This window comes from Echiichthys vipera (genome assembly GCF_963691815.1).
Source record: "Echiichthys vipera genome assembly, chromosome: 11".
NCBI classification, from domain to species: Eukaryota; Metazoa; Chordata; class Actinopteri; order Perciformes; family Trachinidae; genus Echiichthys; species Echiichthys vipera.
In genome coordinates, this window is record NC_139836.1 from 17,404,888 (window position 1) to 17,428,160 (window position 23,273).

At 39.9% G+C, this 23,273-nt stretch overlaps 2 protein-coding genes across 2 annotated transcripts; both read left to right on the forward strand.

Annotated features, from left to right (window-relative positions):
* Window positions 1-4,274: 4,274 nt before the first annotated feature.
* pyroxd2 (pyridine nucleotide-disulphide oxidoreductase domain 2) lies at window positions 4,275-11,782 on the forward strand (the record flags this gene model as incomplete). The annotated part of the gene is made up of 16 exons (XM_083923065.1): window positions 4,275-4,398; window positions 4,811-4,830; window positions 4,957-5,050; window positions 5,605-5,678; window positions 5,761-5,916; window positions 6,114-6,267; window positions 6,379-6,440; window positions 6,525-6,622; window positions 6,713-6,854; window positions 6,938-7,072; window positions 7,148-7,220; window positions 8,302-8,455; window positions 10,086-10,237; window positions 10,505-10,611; window positions 10,990-11,110; window positions 11,356-11,782. 16 exons carry the CDS (start codon window positions 4,275-4,277, stop codon window positions 11,433-11,435), a joined length of 1,746 nt encoding a protein of 581 aa, XP_083779191.1. The 3' UTR covers window positions 11,436-11,782.
* Window positions 11,783-12,934: 1,152 nt separating this feature from the next.
* On the forward strand, window positions 12,935-23,273 carry LOC310953835 (uncharacterized protein). Its single transcript, XM_083923066.1, has 16 exons — window positions 12,935-13,095; window positions 16,282-16,364; window positions 16,457-16,537; window positions 16,667-16,723; window positions 16,812-17,006; window positions 18,059-18,172; window positions 18,600-18,645; window positions 18,858-18,948; window positions 19,047-19,188; window positions 19,289-19,393; window positions 19,565-19,658; window positions 19,793-19,826; window positions 20,005-20,082; window positions 20,299-20,401; window positions 20,497-20,618; window positions 20,740-23,273. The coding sequence occupies exons 1-16, from the start codon at window positions 13,038-13,040 to the stop codon at window positions 20,873-20,875; spliced, it is 1,539 nt and encodes a 512-aa protein (XP_083779192.1). The 5' UTR covers window positions 12,935-13,037; the 3' UTR covers window positions 20,876-23,273.

The window sequence follows — 23,273 nt, forward strand, 5'->3', positions numbered from 1 at the left end:
GGGAGGCCGTGGCGGACAAATACACACCGAGCCCCACCGCCACAGGCCGCGATGAGGAAGTAACCTCTGATTGGTTGCTATGGCCAGGTCCTATGCACGCTATTGGGTGACAGACATGCCACTCACGATTGCATTCTGGTGAAGACTTCAAACCCTGACATGTGGCGGTTGACATGGAGTGGGCCCACTGCCACACTTTGAGTGCATCTGTTAAAGCTATCATACCTGTGGGTCACTGCAGGTCATTCTAAAATAATTTTCATAAGGGCGAAGAGCATATTATTCCAGTATAGTATCACTTTAACTTTCTCAAACTTGAGTTTTCATTTAGTGCTGCTTTTCCAGTCTCATTTATGCATGGACGGATTATGAGACATTGGGCCCATGGGCATAGACACGTAAGAGCCCCCCTCCTCCAACGATTGTACTAGGAACAAGAGAGTATTAGTAATAGTCATTTTGGGCCTCTTTGTGGTCATTGCACACTTATTTTTGTTGTTGTTTTGTATGTCTTTGTAATCGTTTTGCATCTCTGTTTTAGTTTTGCGTCTTTGTTGTGGTTTTGCATTTAGTTTTAGACATTTGATATTTCTGTCGTCGTTTTGTTTCTCTGTGTTGTTATCTATTTGTTATCTATTTTTCATTGTTTTGTGTCTTTGTTGAAATTTTTGTCTCCATGTGGTCGTTCTGTGTCTATTTTCAGTCATTTAGCATCTCTTCCTGGTCGGTTTGACCTTATGGGCCCCTGTGCCCAATCATGGGCCCATTCCGTAATCCACCCATGCAATTACAGTGTTGTGAACTACAGCTTTTGCATATCTCTGAAACTCTGAAGTGTTTTTCCAGCACCATGTTTAACATACTCTTAAGAAATGTTAGTGAAGCTACTTCAGCAACAGACAGAATCAAGCTGTAATTGGTTGAATAAAACAGCTGCCATAGTTTTTATAAATGAACGCCTGTTCAGCCCACAGAATACCTCTGATTATCAGTGATGTACAGTATTTTATCTTGTGAGCTTATTGCTTATTTTCACATTGCAAAACTTGAAATGTGGAGTATATAGTTTCTTCCTGCAGGCCTCCACTCTGATGAGCAGTTAACATCAGTCACACACTCAATAGGTCAGAGACCCCAAATTGATAAGATTTTGCTCCAGGGACCTCCAGCTGAGTTGTTAAATGATTAGGACCAGAATTCTAATTGTCGAACACAGTTTAGGAGAAAACGGCGTAGGAAGTGAAACCTATGATGAAAATAGTCAATCTTACGATTTACACACATTGGTTTCACATCTTATAGGGGCTGTACTCGATATTCACAACATTAATATAGCAGTAAACAACTTTTTGTCATTTAAAGATATAGTGGAGTAATAGCGGCCTGAGCAGAGAATGAAGCTGTTGTTTGTTGTGATGGCCTTTCGGCCACGTGAGTGCATGTGAGTGCCTTGGAGGCAACCACTTCTTCTGTATTTTGAGTAAAGCACCTTTAAATAGTACAGATAAACTACTCTCCATTTTCTGGGTACTCCCTGGAACTCCCCCTAGGGCTGCATGGCGTCCAAATACCCCTGGTTGAGAACCACTGGTGTATACACAGTTTTTATTTTCTATGCAAATAACGTCACAGTCAATATGAATACATACTAACTGTATATACTGTCAAATCAAACTATAAAACAACCTGTTACATTAATAATCACATGTTTATTATAGCAACCTCTGCACTGCACTATTGTCTTCAATATCATTGTGTTGTGTTATACAGTATATATAGAGATAGTTTTTGATATACATTTATATCTGTACATAATAGTCAGTGTTTGTAATTATCTTGTACATCTTTGTTGTCCTAGTATTTATTGTTTTGTCTATTTCCGTGCAAGCACATCAGGAATAACAAAAACTGGATTCAAATTCACAATAACTTGGCCAACAGAGCTAATTCTTGATTATTGAGTTGCTACTGCAGTAGAATTTAAGTAAGTAGTATTTTATTTAATTAAAAACAGCATCTTGTGAATTATAGATTTCATTAACTTGGAAAATCATAGGAAACATAATATATGTGTAACTTATGCTACATCGAGTGAAAACATGTATATGTAAATATATTAATAAACAAAGAGCATGTCCTGTTTGCACTTCATAATGATCACAATGAAATAAAAAAAATATGGTTTGGATTGATGTTTTCATTCTCTTTTTTTTTTATCTGCCACTACGTTTTTGATTAAGGGTTTAAAATCTAAGCACACTATTTAAAAATGCTCAACACCAAAGAACCGGCACACTTTTGGAATTTTTTGCTCAGAAAGTTGATTTATCTGCTATGATACATAGCTTATATTTGATGTTTACAAATGCTGAAAGCTGACAGATAAATGTCTCCAGGCCTAACATCCTCACCAGTGAGCATCTCTGCCTGGAGGAAAATAGAGCACTTTTCCCCCCAGAAAATGAGGTAATTGTGTTTTGGTGCGGCACTATAACATAATTACATTTTCTCCTTTTATTGCCTGGGAGAGCCTTCAAAGGCTGTAGTGTTGAATTTCTGCCGACAAAGGGGAATGAAGTGTTAATTTCTGCTTACAAGAACAAAATCTCCTGCTTCTGATCTAGTTATGGTTGATTGGCTGTTGTCCGCAGACGTTCCTTAAAGGAAAACCAAGCAGACAGTCTGTTAGGATCATTTCTCTTCCCTGAAACTAATGCTACTCTAATACACCAAGGGAGAGGCATGTTAGGTCTAGCGGGAAACTCTAGATCACCGTAACACCTCATTTCATGCCCTCCGCCAAGTGAGTGCACAATCTATATAAGCCTCAGGAATTATTTTACACTGTCTAAGCAAAACATAGTCAAAAATTCACATTATAAAGACAGAATGAGAAGATAACCTGATTCTGTTCTGCTGTGTTTGGTTGTTTTTGTACCAACACCCTGCCTTCCGTAGATCTCTCTGGCTCTTTCTACTCCCTGGACTACTGCTCAGGCCCACAGATGATCTATGGCCTCTTATCTTATTAATGCACAGTAAGTGAACCACTACGCCAATATGACATATTCAACAGCAGCACTAAGAAACCATCATTTGTTAAGAGCTCATCTTAAAACTCTTAAGGTTGGCCCTTACTGTATGATGACTTGAGCCTAACCCCAAAGCAGCTCAGAGAGGACGTCTTGAACTGGACTCTTGGACTATTACATAAAAGTATATATATACTGTATATACTGTATATATACTATACATCACATGCAGACATTTTGTCACACTATATTCTGACATCTTGTGGAATGTTTTACATTAGGCTACACATTTGTACACTGTCAAAGATCTGGAAAGAGTGTGGATAAGAAAGCCCGGAGACTAATCAGTGTATTTGTTCACAAATGATTGTGACAATGTGATTTATTCTTGATAGATAAAGTGTGTATATTCTCAAAATGTTACTGATCAATCTCTTCCACTTCACAGTGCAAACTAAACCACATATACATAAAATAAAAAGAGGAATATGTCACAACACAGCAGTAGCAATTGTTTGTCTGTATCAATATAGGTTCATAGAATAGTCCAGGCGTCAACATAACATTACACTATAACATGGTAGACCTACATGCAAATAAGATTTGGCTGGAATTACTGTTAATGACGCAACTTTAAAGTTGTCCATTACATGCTACATTTCACTGTGGTTTACTGTAACTTACTTCAGTATGAAATGCTGCTACACTCCACTGTGCCATACTTTCACTTAGTTCTGTAGGAAATGCTGCTTCATTTTTAACACTTATAACTTATCGCTCCTTCTCACTTATTTAGTTTGTACTTATTTCATTTCAATCTGCTGCTAAACTGCACAGTGCGTATTGTTGTATATTGTATATACCTACGCTTAACCACGATGTCTGTTGCACTCTGTCAAACTTAGTTAATTGCTTGATTAATTTTACGTTAGCTTTATTTTGATTTGATTATGTTTTTATGCTTATTGTTACTCTGACCCTTTCCCACCTTTGAATTGAAACTGTTGCACAATAATTTCCCTCGGGGTAAATAAAGCTTCTTGAATCTTGAATCTTGAATCTTGAATTATGAGCTGTGTATGGAAAAGTCATAACACGTGTCTTTGGAGCGGGATTGAATGGAACAACCGTGCCACCAAGTGGACATCTGGATAATAACAGGCGGAGACCGGATCTACTTAACGCAGCTCCAGGAGAAAAGGGGAAAGACAGAAGTGAGAGCCTGCCTCAAACTGCACTACCATGGCTGCAGCGGTGTGGACTGATCGAGGACGGAGGGCTGTGACCATCGTGGGGACAGTGACGAGATCCACATCCAGTCACACCGCTTTAAAATCCCAGTATGACGCACTGGTCATCGGAGGAGGTGAGATCCGAGGACTGTTGGTAAACCAGAAAAAAAAAAGAAGAAAGTGCAGAAAACACAGGAGCGATGCTACTGTATAACAATAATAGCACGCGCCACATTGCAACATTGATACGAAGTTTAAGATAAGTTTGCAGAAGTAATTAGTCCGAATGTGTTTTATTCTTTAGAGAGTTGGGGTTTGGCTCGGTCCTATATATGTAACAGTTTTGCAGTTAACAGTTTCATCTGAACTGTTCAACTTTGGACTCAGTGTGTAACGAGCACCTGATAGAAGCTTGCATAAAGTGCCCAGCAATTTTATTGAAGCTTAAATGTGAACAGCTGTCAATCATGTTTCGAATTTTGGGTGATTTATGTGGGAATTTGCAATTTTAGGAAAACTGTCTTAACATGTTATATTTCTTTGCAGGACACAATGGACTGGTGGCAGTGAGTTAATGCACACCCACAGGATGCTGTATTACATCAAATGATCCACAACAACAGGGTAAAGGTGTGTGTGTGTGTGTGTGTGTGTGTGTGTCTGTGTGTGTGTGTGTGTGCGCGCGTGTGTAGGCTGCCTATCTTCAGAAGGGAGGACTGAAGACAGCAGTGCTGGAGCGCAGACATGTTCTGGGAGGAGCAGCTGTTTCAGAGGAGATCTTTCCTGGTAGAGTGGCCTCTGGCTAGAATACAATGCTGCTTTGACCCAGGTCATAAGAGTTGGTTCACCCAAATGTGACTGCAAACAACAACAACAACAAAAAAACAACAACCATATATTGCTTACCCCTAGTTGTATCTTAATGTACAGGCACTGTATACTGGAACTACTTTCTAATTAACATATAGTCAATTTGGAGACTGTTGACAGCATGCTCTGTGGGTTGACACACACACACACACACACACACACACACACACACACACACACACACACACACACACACACACACACACACACACACACACACACGGACACTGCATGCTCAGGTACCATCAGAAGTCAAGAAATACCAGTTTTCAGTAATTTGGGTAAACTAACCCTTCAGGTGTGGAGGGGGTTTCATATGTGTAGAATGCAAGCGTATGTGCTATGAATGAAAGTTGTGTTTTTACAATTTATGACTGGTAATACATTGTGTTAATGTGTTATATCAAGTCATGCTTAAAAGAAATGTATTTTATTTGTCCTTGTTAGAGTAACAATACTCTCATGTGCAGGTTTCCACTTCTCCAGGTGTTCCTATTTGCTCAGTTTATTAAGACCCCACATCTACGCAGACTTGGAGCTCAAGGTGAACATGCCAACGTTGTAAAATATATCAATTCAGATCATTTTGGGAAGTTTATTTCATTTTTTTGTGCAAATATCTTCAGAAACATGGGCTGAAGGTTTATATGAGGGACCCCCATGCTTTCACCCCCATGTTGGAGGAGGGGGTGAATGGTGCCCCACCGAGGTCTCTCACCCTGGGCTCTGATCTGGCTATGAACCAAATGGAGATCGGGAAGTTCTCACAGAAGGATGCTAAGGTGATTTAAGCGTTATAGCCGTAGTAAATGGTTGACAGTATGGTATTAAATGGTTGACAGTATGGTTGCAGATGTATTTAAGCTTGTCACAGTCACATGAACTGAAAAAGTTTTTCACTTGTCTCTCAACCTTTTTTTCTCTAGTATAAATCCCTAAGCTTAACCTCATCATCACCCTTTCTATGACATGTACCCAGGCCTATCCAGATTTTATGACACACCTCGAGAAGCTAGCAGCAGCTATCCATCCTCTCCTGGATGCTCCTCCTGTGGACATTCCAGGTGTTACAGCTGGATCACTGAGGACGAGGCTGGCTGCAGCTAAAACACTGATGCCTATTGTCAAATGCGGTGTGTTGTCTGATACGCGCATCAGAAACAAACTAAACAAAAAATAATTGACGATGTACTCACTTTGCTTTGTGGTAACCGAGTCATGATGTGATGTTTTTGTATTTAAAGGTCTAAAACTGGGTAGCAACATTCCAGACTTTTATGAGATTGTAACCGCGCCAATAATGAAGGTTTGTTATCCCTGACACTTGGTTTTGTATTAAAAGTTGTTTTTTGTTGACTAAATTGTGACTAACTCATTTTTTGTGACTTAGATCCTCAATCAGTGGTTTGAGTCGGAGCCACTGAAAGCAACACTGGCTACTGATGCTGTAATAGGAGCCATGAACAGTCCAAGTAATCCTGGTAGTGGGTGAGGCACATTTTAGGACAGCCTGTTGCACATTAGCTACATAACTACAGGTGCAACTGCATTGAATTAAAAACTGACTTTACTCTGAAGATATGTGCTCCTGCACCACGTGATGGGAGAGTTGGAGAAGGAGAAAGGAGCATGGGGTTATGTGGAAGGAGGTATGGGAGGCGTGTCTCAAGCTATTGCCAGCTCTGCTCGATCCCGTGGTGTAGACATTTTCACTGAGAAGGTAATATGGTTTTGATTAATCGTGCTGATTTATTTTGTGGAAATTGTGGTCATTATGCACAATACAACATGTGTCCTTGGCAGGATGTAGGACAGGTCCTGGTTGGTTCAGATGGTGCTGCCAATGGAGTGGTGCTAAAGGATGGCACAGAGATCCACAGTAAAGTAGTTTTATCAAATGCTACTCCATATGTTACCTTCAAGAACCTCACTCCGCAGGTAATATAATGAACACCACATGTAATCATGACATCAGATAATATTATTTATTGTGGCTTCCTGTTTTCATTGTAGGCTGCCCTTTCTCCAGAGTTCATCAAAGCCGTAGATCAGATAGACTACACCTCTCCTGTGACCAAGATCAATGGTAAATCTCTTCTAACTGTAGAGATTATAATTTCATTAGCCCACAGTTGTTGTGTTTTGACTGCTGAAAATAAAATATATTATTAATAATTGTATCCAAAGGTTCTGACTAATACAAATGTTACCACTCCTGGAAACCTTTTTCTCTTTTAAAGGGGAATTTAGGTATTTTTCATCCTGTAAGTGACTCATGGCAACAACCTTCTTTAAAATTGGTCCAGTATTGAGCATGAGCGCTGCAGCCTGGCCACTGCGAATCTGAGCTGCCATGTAATCAAATGGGGCAACTCTGCGCCTTCAATGTACGTCCACCAATTGTTTTTTCTGCTGACAGGCTCAGATTGTTTTTATAAGTGTGATGTCATTAGCTGCTACATTATTTCTTATGTCTATGCAAACATTTTTTCTCTAGCCATGAAACCCTGCATTATTTAGTCATACTTAGACTATCGGTCTGTTTTTGTTTGAATTACTTCTATACACACTTTTAAAGCCATAAAGAAGTGGGAAGTTGCAAGGTAGACTTGGCAATAAGGAACAAAGAGATGTAGTGTATCAAGAGGGATCAACTCTTAGTCGTCCACTATTGAGTACTGCATATTATTACAGTATAAGATTAGGTCACTGCCTAAGCTCTTGGTACTCTAATGAAAGGTTCAAAGTTTGGGGTATTATGAAACAGTGTAAAACACACACAACTGAAGATGTTTACAGTTCCTCAGCTTCCTGCGTGGTGCCATTTGTCTCTCCTGCTTACAGCAAAGCCTGAGCTGTAGGGCTTTGTTACTCAGGAAGTCTTTACTCCCAACTGATCCTTTACAGTGCATTGCTTCTTAGATTTAATGATGGTCTGTAGAATTTCCTTTCTGTCTCTCAGCTTTATGGTGAAGGAGTTTAGCTAGGTGCAACATATTTCTTGCACTCTTCCTTGACACCCTAATTGTAATACAAATATTTAGAAAGCTTAAACTCAAGCACACACATTAGAGAAATACACATGTACATAGAAATAACACATAATATTAGAGCAAACACTCATTCAATGTTGTTTTTCTTTGTTGTGACCTGCTTTATTTTTGCAGTGGCAGTGGACAAGCTACCAAACTTCCTAGCGTGTCCCACACCAGATGATAAACCCGGACCCCACCATCAATGCTCTATTCATCTCAACTGTGAAAGTGTGGACCTACTAGAGACTGCATACAAAGAGGCCATGAATGGACGTCCCTCAGCAAGGTGCATATATCTTCACACTGTGAACACTTTAACACACACAACACATCATACATGCAAGAGATTCTACTGGAGACAAACATCACAGGCGTATATTGCACTGTAAAATTCATTATATTGGATATGTCTTAAAGGACCCGTATTGTAAAAAGTGAGATCTCATTTTTTTTTTATCATCAAGCAGGTCAACGTGCACACAGCCTGTATTCAGAAACAACAGCACTTGGAAAACTACCTGGGTATCTTAGGGCTCTTTCACACCTATTCATTTGATCTTGTCCGAATCAGTTAATGACGTGCTGAAGTGCGCCAAAATGTAGCTGCACTTCGACTAATGTTTTGGGGACCAAAAAAGCACTTTACTCATTGGTCAGATGTGTCTGGGATGAGCACAATAACATAGATCCTGATCTGCTCTCCGATTGTTTAGCCGAGAATGTAAACAGAGTGACAGCAGACAACTCACCCACCACAAGTAACGTCACAATGGAGAGACAACAGGGGTTGATTTTGGCGTTGGTCCTCTGTTATTGCATTACTACTCCAGGTTTATCCGTGGTGACTCATGCTGGCGTGTTGTTGTTGTTGTTGTGGTGACAGGGGAGGTGCTTAAACATTACTAGAATAACGTAGCTGCCTTCAGGAGCTGGGTTGGTCCAAAAATATCCAGTGCTTTCTGCAGTTAGTGCAGACCCAGGTCCGATAACGTTCTCACCACAAACAAACGGCACCAGAGTTTGTTTGGAAGCGGACCGAGAACACCTCTTCTACCAGGTCTCGGCCGGCTTATTTGGTCCACTTTTGGTGTGCACCTGAGTAAGATCGCTGCATTCCCACCTACACAAACGAACTGTAGCAAATGAGGAAACGCACTCAACTTCGATTCAAACAAACTGAATAAGGCTGGTGTGAAAGCGCCCTTATATGTCTCCTTTACTATAGCTAATTTTCACACTACACAAGGTCCCAAAACTATTTGGTCCTTGACAATCATCAAGTAAACGTTGAGATTGGGAAAATGGCTCTTGAATACTATGCTCCAGACAATCTGCAGAATCGTGTAAAATAAGACAAGCTTATCTGTTTTTTAAAATCTATTTTGAGCCCCCTTATGCTTATGTCGTTTTCAATCATCCTTCCTGTTATAAATAAAGTGATGATTTAGAGGGATTACTTTTGTATTAGTTTATACATATATTTTTAGGATAATAATGCATGATACTTTTATAAGAGACAGGCATTAACACACAGTATATTCAGACAAACAGTATGAGAGAGGTGATGTGTGATTTTTGAACAATAAAGAATGTAAACATGTTCTAGGTGAAATCCAAAATGCAATAATATGAGCATGATATGGGAGTGTTAAAACTATAATATCATGTGCCTTGTAGTAGATACTTTCTCCACCCATTTATGTCAACATGACTCGACCACGGAGTTGGATGTTCACATATCCTTATCTCGTAGATAACGCTTAGCCTTGAATGAATAGCTTTCTGTCCCCTCATGAGGTCTATTTCCAACAATGTATCTTTAAAAATATTCTTTTATCTTGAATTTTCATCAGCAACTCACCCACCCTTCACCCCCCACCATCTTTTGCTATGATGCCCCCTCTGTTCCTGTGTAGACCAATGCTGGAGATGACTATCCCCTCTGTGTTGGATCCTACTCTGGCTCCCCCTGGCTGCCACGTGGTGTCACTGTTCACCCAATTCACCCCCTACCACATTGAAGGCAGGGAGTGGACTGACCAGGACAGAGAGGCCTATGCAGACACTGGTTTGAAACATAAAATGTTCCAGCAGTTCTAGCATGCTGTGCTTAAAGCTTATCTTAAACTGATTAATATATATCTACTATTAATTATATGATGAGTGTTATGATATGAGCGTTAGAAAGGAACATGTTTATTCCAAAATGAGACATTTACATTTGAAAAATTGAAATTCTAAAATGGATAAACGGTGTTTAAAGTCAAGACACTCTGTAGATGTATACTGATTAACCTGTTTCCGTGATAAAGCCTGTGTTTGTCTGTCTCTTCAGCGTTTGACTGGGTGGAGCAATACGCCCCTGGTTTTAAAAAGTCAGTGGTTGGCAGGGACATCCTGGCTCCACCTGACCTGGAGAGGATCTTTGGGCTCACTGGAGGGGTACATACATACATACATACACTGTAGACATTGTAGACCTGAGCAGCAATTTAAATGTTGATCCCAGGCTGATTTGCTTGACACAGAAAAAACTGACCAAAAGATGAGGAAGTAATTTGCATCCTCTACAGTGTTCAGTGCCGGCTCAGGGATAGACCTGTTGTATCAGCAGTTAATGGTTACAGACAGTTTTACCACAACCCATGAGTAGGAATCAAAGTTCACATTAGCTGTAAAGTGACACTAACTCTCTGTTTATTGTGTACAACTTTATCTGACTGCCATTAAACAAATGGCAGGCTACTTTTATTATAGTAATGCAATATCTTATATCGAGAAACCCGAAGAAAAGTTGACAGTTTGCTCTCGTTTTTACAGAATATCTTCCATGGATCAATGTCGCTGGACCAGCTCTACCTCGCAAGACCTTTGCCTTCTCTCTCAGACTACCGTTCACCAATTAAAGGGCTGTATTTGTGTGGCAGTGGTGCTCATCCAGGTTTGTTTTAATGCTGAACCCTCAGCAGAAAATGCAAAGGTGGCAGTTTGTTGTGTAGTATAAGTAGCCTACAATAATTTATGTCAGGTTGCATGGTGTTAGAAGAGCACAGTTTTTGTACCTTTGGACCTCTGGATTGGAAAGCTGCTGATGATAAAGAAACAAAGTCACTTCATGGGGCGGAGTAAACTGTTCCTGATTTCAGAAGGAGACTCACTTCTTTTGTTTGATTTTTTCTTTTTTAGGTGGTGGTGTGATGGGTTCTCCCGGCTGGAACGCAGCGCTCACTGTCATGGCTGACCTGAAACGTCACAGAAACAAGTGACAGCATCAGTGTGTGGTCTGCTCATCAGTGTTCAACCTCTCTTTTGTCTGATTTGAGGATTTATTTTCAACACTCACTCCAAGTATCTATATGATCAGCTGTGTCTCCAGCATATTGTTTGTAGGGGTATCTGAAAAAAAGAGGTTGATTTAATAATACAGCGGGATGAAAGGTACCAGGAGGAACATAGTAAAATAGACTTTCAGGCTCTTCATAGGCTGTCCATGTCAAAAGTCCACCAGTCGAAAACTCCTAATATTAAACACTAGTGCAATGCTGCCACACTAAATCCTGTTGCAACACCACTTACAGTGTGAAGTCATAAAACTGAGCCAGCAGAATATCACTGATACACCAAGATAACATTAATGCCGAAGACAAATGCAGTTTTTGAGTAACTGACACTTGTTTTAATGAAATGAACTGCTAATGTAAGGATGGAAATGAAGCCCAGTGGAACAACTGTGTATCAATAAATCAAAATGAATTCCATCAAATGTGTTTACTTTTCCTAAAACTATGTATGGTTAGTGGTGTGTTTTATGTTGCATTAGATTGATGTGACGTGTTAGGATATCATTTGAGGAACTCAAAGAGGTAATTGTGCAAAGCAGATATTTTGATTAGTCATAAAATACTCAGATGTACCTAATAACATTGACGATGGCTCTGTTTTTATTAAAGTGTCCCAGTATCAGGAACCTGAAACTGAGAAAGCTAACTGGAACCCAGCCATTGTTCATTTTATTATTTCTACTGCTATGACACGTCAAAATGTCCTGTCAAACTGTTCAGTGTTTTCGTATAAATATTAAACAACAAATTATTGCCAGAATAAAGTTAATGTTAGGTGACTGTTTAATTAAATAATATCCTTTGGATTTTCAGTAAGTTCAGTACTTTGACAAAAAAATTTCCTTACTTTTATATTTCTTTTACTGATAAGGTTAGTTCAAGGACCAGTGATATAACTGCATGAGCTGGGCTCGCTGGAATACAAAATTAGCTTTGAGCTTCATTATTGACCTCGTTTTATAGTTTATATTCTATTATAGTTTGACAAAACACAATATCCACTTACTAGATTCCTTCCAAAGTCACAAGATCTGACTTATTTTCCAGCTTTGCATGATTTCTACAAGCTCTGTTCTTGCATTTGTGTCACTTGTAATAAGCATCCAGTATCACAAGTGGTACATTAAGTTGTACATTATACAAGCGAGGATATTGAGATCCAAATGTAAGGCCATCAGTCAAAACAACAATTCATTTGAAATGCCTGTACTTTGCAAAACTGCTACAGTGCATCTTTTTCAGTGACATGAAAAGCACAAGCTAAAATCATTTCAAAATCAGTGAGGAGGGTTTGTGACTCCCTCATTGTAATCTGAACCATTCAATAATCGATAACGGTGTACTGTGCCTTTAAGACGCCGCTCAGGGTGGACCCCGCGTCGGCGCTTGACGCTCAGGAAGTGGACTAAACCACCGAAAAATTCCCGCAGATTCGATATCGTTCGCCGAAATGTTGCAAAGGTGTCCACACTGACCTAAACATTTGTTTTAAATACTTTTGTGGGATATCTGAGACGATAATGCTGGATGGTTGCACTCATGAAATTCACCAGAGATATATGCAGGCTGTTGGGACTCGGGAGCGGTAAGAAAACGTCCCACTTTTTCAAACTTTCTCAACTCAACCAGAAGTGAATTTGATCCCGTAAAGCGACAACGACGCGCGTGTGAAAATGAAATAGGATATTATCGAACCCGCGGTTTTATTAACTGTAGTATTGTGATAGTACGCTGCTGTTGTCTTTGTCGTGAAGTTCAAACTGAGTTAATGGTCAAACAATGAAAGTTCCCTTTGCCAGTTACACCCTTGCACCACTTCCAAGTTTGCGCAGTCGGTGCCATAAAATCGCTGTAATAACGTATCTAAAACACACTTTCACACACAGTCTACGTTCACGACGCCGGTAATAACATACCGTACAAGTCTAATTCTGACTTTATGTAGCAGGAGATGTGCGCAAAAGGCCCAAACTAATACAGATTTGAAGTGCATTCCCCGGCGCACGTTGGTATGATAACAATGCCTCAGAGAGGTGGCAAAAGCCCAGAACTTGCGCAGTGGTAGCCCACATTTAGACTTGAATTGAGCATAAATGTGTCATGTGCCAACACTTTGTTCCTCTTCTTGCTTCTCCATGTGAGTTTAGTTTCCTAGAAGTCCAGGATGTAGTGTAGAGCAGGTTAGTTTATGGGCTTACTGTTAACAGCACAGCAGAGGGGCTCAGCATCAAGGATAGGATTTAGATTTATTTTGAACATACATATAATACAACGAATATTAAACAAAAAGCAAAGACAAATAAACAACTTGAATACATATATCTGAAAAGGAGTGGGCTAATCAGAAGTATACACTTATTAGATCCTACTCTTTCAAACATTTAAATCATATTTGTCACATGACTCACAAACTATCCTAATGCTAGTATGTCCAACCCAAACATCTACCTGGTGTCAGTCGCATATCAAGGACAATTACTTCACGCTTATCCTTCCAAACCTTCCTTCAATTAAATGTGTAAATCTTCAAATATCATATTTTGAGATTATTAGGCTACACATTAAAAGGGCCAGTTTAACATGCATCAGAGAGCAGACTGAATATGTTGAACATGTCATGGTAACTTTGTAAGACTCAACTCCATCCACAACAGTTGTACTTTACAGCCATACCTGTTGTTTTAAGACTTATGAGTCACAGTCAGTTTACAAAATCACTTAGAACCACTGACACCTGATTGAGTAGTGATTGTTTAACGATATTACATTCCTGTGGAAAGAGCTCCCTTTTCAACTCAACGCTAATTTAAGTCTCCTTGAAGGGGAGAAACAGAGACTCGTTTGTTGTTTTTGTCCATTGATCTTTAGGGCTGCAAGTATCATTATCTATTAAGATGTCTATAAAATGTCAGAAAATGTTTGTTTTGTCCATGACTCAAAGATATTCAGTTTACTATCATGGAGGAGGAAAGAAACTAGAGGATTTTTACATTTCCAAAGCTTAAATCAGATAAATTTTACCTTTTTTTCTCAAACCGTTAAAAAAAAAAAAGTTGCTGACTAATTTATTGGCAAGGCAAGTTTATTTATAACACATATATTTAGCGACAATGTAATTCAAAGTTCTTTAAATAAAATATTAAAAAGCAATTAAAAACAGTCGTTAAAGAGAATAAGACCGGTATAAAATACAAGCATAAAAACTACAGTGCAGTGTAAGAAATTAACAACTATTTGATTAAATAAAAGGCGGTGTAAAAAATATAAAAGCTTTCACACCGGATTTAAAAGAACAGAGTTGCAGCTGACCTGCAGGACTTGACAAATAATTGCTTAGTCGACTAATTGTTGCAGCTCTATTGAGCTTGGATCATCTGTTTGTTAGGAGGACATTCCATTATAGTTAAGATTTAACAAAAACACAGATTCAGCTAATGGGATGGAGCTGCACTTTGGTTGTGGTGGTTGTTTTTTGGACATTTGAGTAGCGAGCCAGACACGCACACCTGAAATTCCTTTCACTTTCTATGTATGATGAGACCCTCCCTGTCGTGGTGGTTGACTCTTTACTGAAGCCAGTTTAGGCAGTGACTTTTGTTACATTTATTAGCACCATCTCAAATGTTGACTAGAGCCCTAGTGAAGCATACATGTAAAGACAGGATTAGGCAGTCCGGTGGCTGTGCGTCTTCTTTTTCCCCACAAGAAATGTAGTTTGCTTAAAGAGCGAAACAGTACTGAGCACCAGGAGAGTTGCAATCACTCCGATCAATGCCTCCTGAGTTAAAACATGAGTCACGGACAAAGAATGAATTTGTCACTACTCTGTAAATCTTTGGATTTTATGTGGTGTCAGTTTCCTCTTTGTTTTGGAGTGTTTTACTTCCATTTGTCTTTTAATTTGTCTGCTGCCTTTGAGCCTACAACACACATACAGTATACACACACACACACACACACACACACACACACACACACACACACACACACACACACACACACACACACACACACACACACACACACACACACACACACACACACACACACACACACACACACACACACACAAACACACACACTCAAGGCAGGGGTTCCTTACAGTGTAATGTTTTTAACCAAGTTTCTGTGAAAAGTTACCATGTTCTCAAACAGCAGTGCCCGAGGCAGCTCTGTGTTGAATGTTGGGCCTGTGGCAGGGGAAGAGTTTGAGTTATCTCTCTTAAGAAACAAAACAACTTGAATCAACAACTGATTGCATTTTTGTCTCATATTGAGCTTCCCTGGCTCTTGTTTTACAAGAAAGCATTACATCATCTTTCCAGTCTCCACCCAATGTCATTTAGAGTTTAGTATTTTTCATTATCAGAGGTCACTGTGGTTCATTTTCCATCCAGATGACCAATATTTCTTTTGATTGTCCGGTTAGGACACTTACAAAGCTCATGCTGCTTGTAGATGTGCCGGTGTTTGAATAGACACGTTTTCTTGTAAATAGGAACATTATTGTAAAGCATCACTGTTATTAAAGCATGTGTAACTAATTGCTACCTTGCTACACATTACTATCTGATACAGCTTGGAATCAATAAAGTATTTCTAATCTATTCTAAAATCATGCATTACACTTATAAATTAAGCCTTACACTGCAGATTCTTCACTGTATCATTTTAAGAGCTGTTTCAACTGACAACATATCTGGTCCCCAAATATGAAAGATGGTGTAATCAGGTCATTAATAGCTGATGTGTGATCTGTATTTTCCAACAGCCCCCCCTGTCCAGCAGCAGGAGGAGCAGATGGACTGTGGTGTTACAACCATTGACCCAAGTAATGATGCCACTTTGTCACAGGTAAACAAATGGTGTCAGGCTGACAGGGCATTGTTGGGACTGCAAGGGTGAAGGTACAATGTGCAATGTTCAACTGTATTTGCGTTGTTTAGGATGCATTAAATGGAGAGGAGGATCTGAGTGAGGAGGAGAAAATCAGACGGAAGGCAGAGCGACGCAAAGCCAAGAGGAAGGTCAGCACACACATCCTTAGACCCCTTAAAGACCATGTTTGTTCAACTTTTAAGTCAAGTCTAATATGCTATGTATAAGCGGTAAAGTTGTGCATTTTTTGACGTGTTGAGTACTGCCATCTGTTTCAGCGCCGTCGAAAACGTAAGAAGCAGGAGCAGGTTAAGCAAAATGAGAGTGCTGAACAGGTAACAAACACATTATTCCTCATAGGAATACACTCTACATTTGCCTTTACTTCAAATAACGGGATGTTCATGCGGCCCTACACATTAGGATGACGAGGACGAGGATGGGGGTGCAGAGTCTGAACTGGATGAGAGCGAGTCTGAAGCAGAAGTTGGTGCTGAAGACGAGAAACAAGGATTGCAAAAAGACGTGAAAAAGGAGGAAAAGTACGTAGCCACTCCAGTCATGGCTCCTTCGGGAATCAAAGGACATCAGAAAACCGCAGCCAGATCCACTGAAGAGGTAGGAGAGCTCAGTGTATGCAGGTTTTAACTCCAGCCAAGAGACTTTGTTATCCAACTACGTTGCAGTAGTTCATAGAGGCAAGAAACTGTGTAAAAATGTAGTCCAGTATATTGTCTATGGAGTGGACCTTTGCTGTGAAAACAGTGGGGAGAGCTGGTCTGCAGGCCTTTAGCCTAGCAGCCTGGGTCAGGTGTAATGTTTACGTTTCCTCTCACACCCTTTGGTGTTTCTTTTCGGATGACATGCATTTACCTGCTACGAGGACCAAGGCCAAAGCTACAGCACTGCCCACTGATGCCACGCGAACGAGGAGACACCAGAGGCTGTGAGAGGATGCTAGGCTAAAGGCTTCTCCCAGAGAGCGGCTTCAAGATTGTGATGGAGCAGGTTCCTAAATTCCAGCAATGTCTGACGACCGTTAGGATTCAATTACAGCACCGTGTTATCAGACCGGGAGTGGCCACTGCATACATGCAGGTTTCTTCTTGAATTAATGGATAGAAGACTAAACTATTAGCACCATTTTCTCTTCATCTCTCTGTTCAAGTGTCAGACATGAAAGGGATTCTGACAAACACGATAAAAACCACAGATAAAGTGGAATAAAACAAGTGACAATATCGGCAAAGTGTTTCACAAAAGGATAAATGTTTCCAATACTTTGGCCTTCTTCCGACTGTGTCCAGGGGCTTGCGGGCGGCTGCAGCTAATTTAAGTTTATGTTTCTGTAGCGCGTCCAGTCACAGTCTTTCATCTCAAAGAGCTTTACAGGTCCAGTTTGAAAAGATACAGGACGGTAATCCTCATAAAGATACAGCTACTGTATATAACGGCATTGGGATGAATTGAAATGAATAACTCCTCATACTGATTACTGTATAAAGCCTGTGCCTGCTGGTGAGGTGGGAGGTCCCGCTTTAATTGCCACATGTCCAGTTAAAGCCAGGGAATCAGTTGGGATAGTATGTGTTTGATATAAAAGCCTGCATGCTTGTAGGTCTGGATGGCATATGATTGTAAACCAGTGTCTGAGTTTTCGTGTCCTTCAGGAGCCAGAGTGGGATGTGAGCAGTGCCTTCTTTGCCAATGCTGCTAGCCATATCAAACCCAAAGGATTAAGTCGCAAGTCCAAAGAAAACAAGGAGAACGAGGGCAGGAGAGAGGTGAATGAATGCTAAAAGATAATGTAAGATGAGAAGATATGAAAAGAGCTCCTGTCATAACTGTGCACTGTTTTTCTTGTGGCAGCAGAATGTTCCTCTGGCAGTTCCAAAGTCTGAAGTGTGGAAAAGTAGACTCTGGACCACAAAAGCCTTTACAACAGTTATTCTGTGTGTTGACCTGCTATATCTCAGCTGTAGGATGATGCTTGGACCTTAAGTAAATAAATAAAGTAGATGCATAAGACTAAAATACTCCTCTAAACGCCTTTATCTTTTCTGCTGTTAAAAAGTATATATGTACATACCGTATATGCATTCTTTTATCAGCAGTTTATAGTATAAATGCATCTGATTTGAAAAGGCGAATCAAATCTTCTTGTTTCACAGCTGTGAATATAAACTGACAAAAATAATACTTTTCTTACAGACTAATGGAACTGACACCATGACCAAGAAAAGCGCGTCACTGACGGGTAAGGAATTTTTTTCACCAGCCTTTAAAATAGGTCATTTGTTGAAAAAGAGTCAAAAGCCTTCAAGGAAATTATTGATTGCACATTTCCTTTGTGTAAATATGTTCGCATGCAGCACTGAGGTCGGTTGAGCCCTCGGGCTGCTGACTCACAAGAGAATAATTTACAAGCTTTTTTTTTTTTAATTTACAAGTTTTTTTTCTTTCTTGCAGAAAAAGGCATAAAGCTGGTGCAAGAGGGACAGTACGCACAAGCTGTCAGTATGTTTACAGAAGCCATCAAATGTGATCCAAAGGATTACAGGTACACCGTCTGCGGCCATGACTAGTTAATTACAAAGGGAGTACATTCATTTGAAACACATGCGATATATTCTTTTTGCATCAAATCACGTTCTGTAGGTTCTTTGGGAATCGTTCCTATTGCTATTACTGCTTGGAACAGTACCCTCAGGCCCTGGCAGATGCTGAACGCTCCCTTCAGATGGCCCCAGACTGGCCCAAAGGACACTTCCGCAAAGGCAGTGCTCTCATGGGCATGAAGGTGGGTACATGGGTTATTGCATGTAATCAAATAAATATCTATAACGTGATAAGATAAGCCTTTACTAGCTCATTTGTGTGGGTCTTTGTGTGCGTTGTAGCGGTACAGTGAGGCAGAAAAGGCCATGGAGCAGGTGCTGAAACTCGACAAAGACTGTGAGGAAGCTGTCAATGACCTCTTTAACTGCAAAGTGCTGCAGTTAATGGTAAATAATCCCACAAAGTGGCAAAGGAGTTTCCTGAATGTGAATGATATCCTTTCTGTTTTTAGAAACAACATGTTGTTATTAAACTAGTCATTTTTGTTTCAAATTGAATTCCCTTTGATTGTATTTTCATTACTGGTTATTATTATTATTTCTCTATTGTTTTCTCAGGAGCTTGGTTTTGAAGAAATGCAAAGTGTCCTACTGCTTGAGAAATTTTCAACTGTGCAGGCTGTTCTGGCATCTTGTTCTGATGCTGCCAGGGGTAAGAACACGTTTTTTGATTTTTAAAAAACCCTACAAGGGGCCCGCATTTTTCCTTTGTAACACTGGAGAGCAATAATAGGGTGTACTGTATGTTAAAATCCTACATCCTTTTTTTTCTTTTTTCTTTTGCAGCTGGGAGCCAAGATCCATCATTTGTGCAACCGGGGTAGGTGATAGTTTGTTTTCCAGTCAAATGGTTAGTAGCTTCTCTTGTGGCGAAAAGGGATTTAATTCACTTATTTGTCTTTATAGGTTGTCACACCTCCAGAGTTTCAACAAATGATGTATCTGAACTGTGATTTATATTGTTTCAGTCACATTCTTTCTCTTTGTCTTTCCTTTAGAAGCCCATGCCCATCACTGTGGGTGGGGAATGTGACCACTGAGCTAACTGAGAAACACCTGTGGGACCTTTTTAAAATGTATGACCCTAGTCCAGTACAATATTTGATACTAACCTAATTCATGACTTGAAATCAAGTTTACATAAGCACAATGTGCTAATTAAATAATTAGAAAGACATTCCAGCAAACACTTGTGTTTGTTTGTGTACCTCTTTTAACAGAAACATGGACATGTAATATTTAACCAAGGTGGATGTTGACTAGTCTGTTAAGTTGTTTGCTTTGCATCATAGGTATGGTGAGATTGAGAGTATCCGTGTTCTGCATGAGAGATTCTGTGCCTTTGTCAACTTCAAAAATGCAAACATGGCAGCTCGGGCCATGGAGAAACTAAACGTGAGGACTCAACTGGCAACCCTCCTTGAATCTTGTGCCTGTTTTTAGAGAAGATTGTTACAGACTTAGAGTTGTGCCTTTGCTTCCTCTCACAGGGCTATTGTATTGAAAACACACGTTTAGTGGTGCGCTATCCTGACCGTCGCACTCAGAGGGTCCTTCCCATTCCACTTAAAACCTGTCTCCCTGTCACACAACAGGCAGGGGCAACTACTGGGTAAGAAGCCCTCTCTTTCACTGAAATCATACAGTAAGACTGAAGTGTAAATTGCTCTTATATCTAATGCTCTTTCTCTATGTCTTTTGTCTCTATTCATGTCATCTTCGTCTCTGCCTAGACCTCGACGACGTGGCCCAGTGAATGGAGACGAGTGTTACTTCTGGAGAACCACCGGTTGCCATTTTGGGGACAAATGTCGCTACAAACACATTCCCGATCAGAAAGGCAAGGACAGGAAGCCCTGGCAGCCTTGAACTCCATTTACTCACTGCCTCAGTAGTGTGCAGGAAACTGGGATGCACAGACTTAGCCAAAGGAGCCGGTACTTACTGGACCAGGTTCTCTGGGCAAAAAATATTCACTGTAGCAGAAGGGATCAGAGTCAGCACTCAGGCTCTAAGGCAGGGATAGTCACACATGTGCCACAAAGGATGATGAAGGTTTTTATTTCAGCCAAAGACTGAACTGAACAATATTGCTCAATGATAGCACAACATTAACTAGAGGGGTGGGGGATGTAGTCTTTGTTTTGAATGAAAACCTTCACCCTCACAGCCCTTCACGGCACATGACCTATTCCAGCTTTAAGGGATACAACCTAACCTCACAGGCACACAAATAAGGAGGAAGTGAAACTGCTTTGGTCCACGACAGGAAAAACAAGTAATGGCTCTGTCATGTACAGCAGTAATGAAAGGACTCGGTATGGATTTTTCAGACCAGGGTCTTCAGTGATGAACTTGGGGACCTTTCTTCTTTTTAAATTCCATCATAAATCAGTGTTCCTCCCTATTTTTTAAGTGCAGTAACTACCAATACTCTAACTTTGACTTTAGGTTCAATGGCCCAACAACTGCTCGTCACCAGTCTGTGGTTCATACTAGGGCCCAATTTCCCTCATGCTGTTCCTGTTCACATTGCCGACATTACCAAAGACTTGCCACCAGACATACTTGACACGTCAGTACCTCCCCTATGCAGGTAGAGGTTTTTTAGCTAAGAAGCTAGAGAGAACCAGACCTAGAGAGCTGCCTTTTATACTGTGTTATGTTGCCTTAGTTAAGATGATCATACAGTACATGCGTAACGGACATAAGAACCACAAATCTAACTTGAGGGATTTCAAATTGTATCAATTAATGCATGGGTTATGAGTATATTTCACTTAATCTAGTGGCTGCCCTTTTGTTGAAGGATTGAAAACACACCTTCCACCTACTCAGTTGTTGTGACAAGTTAAAGCGGACTCATAACTCATAACCATACTTATAGTGTGCAGAAGAAGTAATAGAAACACCTGACAAAATAATATAATCCAGTAGAATAAATACTGCCTTTATGAAGACTGTATTGTTCAGTTTTTTTTTTTTTGGTGATACTGCATCAGAGAGGTAATGGCAATTTTAGGTCATAGTTTTATTGTACTGGTTTACATGAAATGTCAGGTGTGAAGTTCTTCAGTTCTGCTGATTTCTTCTCCTTGTTCTATAGGACATCTAGTAGACACACTGATAAGTGTGTCCAATGCAAATTAACTCAGCATTAGAATAAACATTTGCATAGTAAACATCTCATTGCTTTATGTCTCTACAAAAGAAAAGTGCTGACTTGTCAGTTCTGTGTCAGACATACACCTACCAACTCTAGCAGAAGTTGCCTGTTTTTGTAGGTTCATACTTTATAAACAAGTTCATACTACTTTTATATAAAATCATGTTCAGTCATGTGCACACACTTTTATGGCCAAATGTGGAACATGAACATGAACCACTTTTTAACCTAGAAAAGCAGTGTTTTTGACCTCTTAGGGCCTCCATATCAGTATTTCAGTGAACCAAAGAATGCTTCATCTGATGGCTCTGCACAACAGCCTTGTTCTTTCATGAGTTTCAACACTAGACGGTGCATTAAAACCTATGATTTAAAACCCATTAGCACATGTCTGTATCGTCCACCAGACAGATAACGACAGATAACGATCACAGCTACAACACCTAGTTTAAGTCCACACTACGTTCACTAGTAAACTATACACAGCATAGTGAGAGTATTTATTTTCCTATTTATATCGACAGTTTTTTTCTATTTCTTTTTTACACATACCTTGGGAGGTAAATACAGCTTTTCATTCACCAGTCTAAGTATTTCTGTAAGTCCCTCTATTGTTTCTTTCAGGCTTTAGAGGCAAGCATTTTTACGAACCATTTGGTGCAAGCAGTCACATGTTGCACTTCTGCTTCTTCTTTTATTTACTTTCTGTCTTGTGGCTTAAACTTGTGAAAAAGCAATTGGGCACCAAACATTAAGACTGCACTTGTTGATTTAACAAACTTGCTAATTTCTTTTACAACTGGTGCTGTTAACGATGGTTGCGCAGTGCATTTATGGTGCAGACTAATAAAATGCCTTGGATGTTATCATAGTGTATTTTGATTTAATTTTATCCAAAATTCCCTACATTTCATTTTAGCTATTTGGTATGTTTTAGTCTTTTTCCCTTGTTTGAAACTATTTCAGGAAAATGCATTTTTAATTATGATGTACACCTTGATAACCAGAGCACTGCAATCCTGTTAATCTTCCAAATATTTTGTATTATCGTTACTGCACTGCAAAGAGTCTTTTATATTTAATAAATGTATTTGAACCACC

Coding starts and splice junctions, on each gene's coding strand:
- LOC310953835 (XM_083923066.1), top strand. CDS start 13,038: ATGGTTGCACTCATGAAATTCACCAGAGATATATGCAGGCTGTTGGGA. Junction 16,365..16,456: donor ATGATGCCACTTTGTCACAG/GTAAACAAATGG, acceptor TGCGTTGTTTAG/GATGCATTAAATGGAGAGGA. Junction 18,646..18,857: donor GAAAAGCGCGTCACTGACGG/GTAAGGAATTTT, acceptor TCTTTCTTGCAG/AAAAAGGCATAAAGCTGGTG.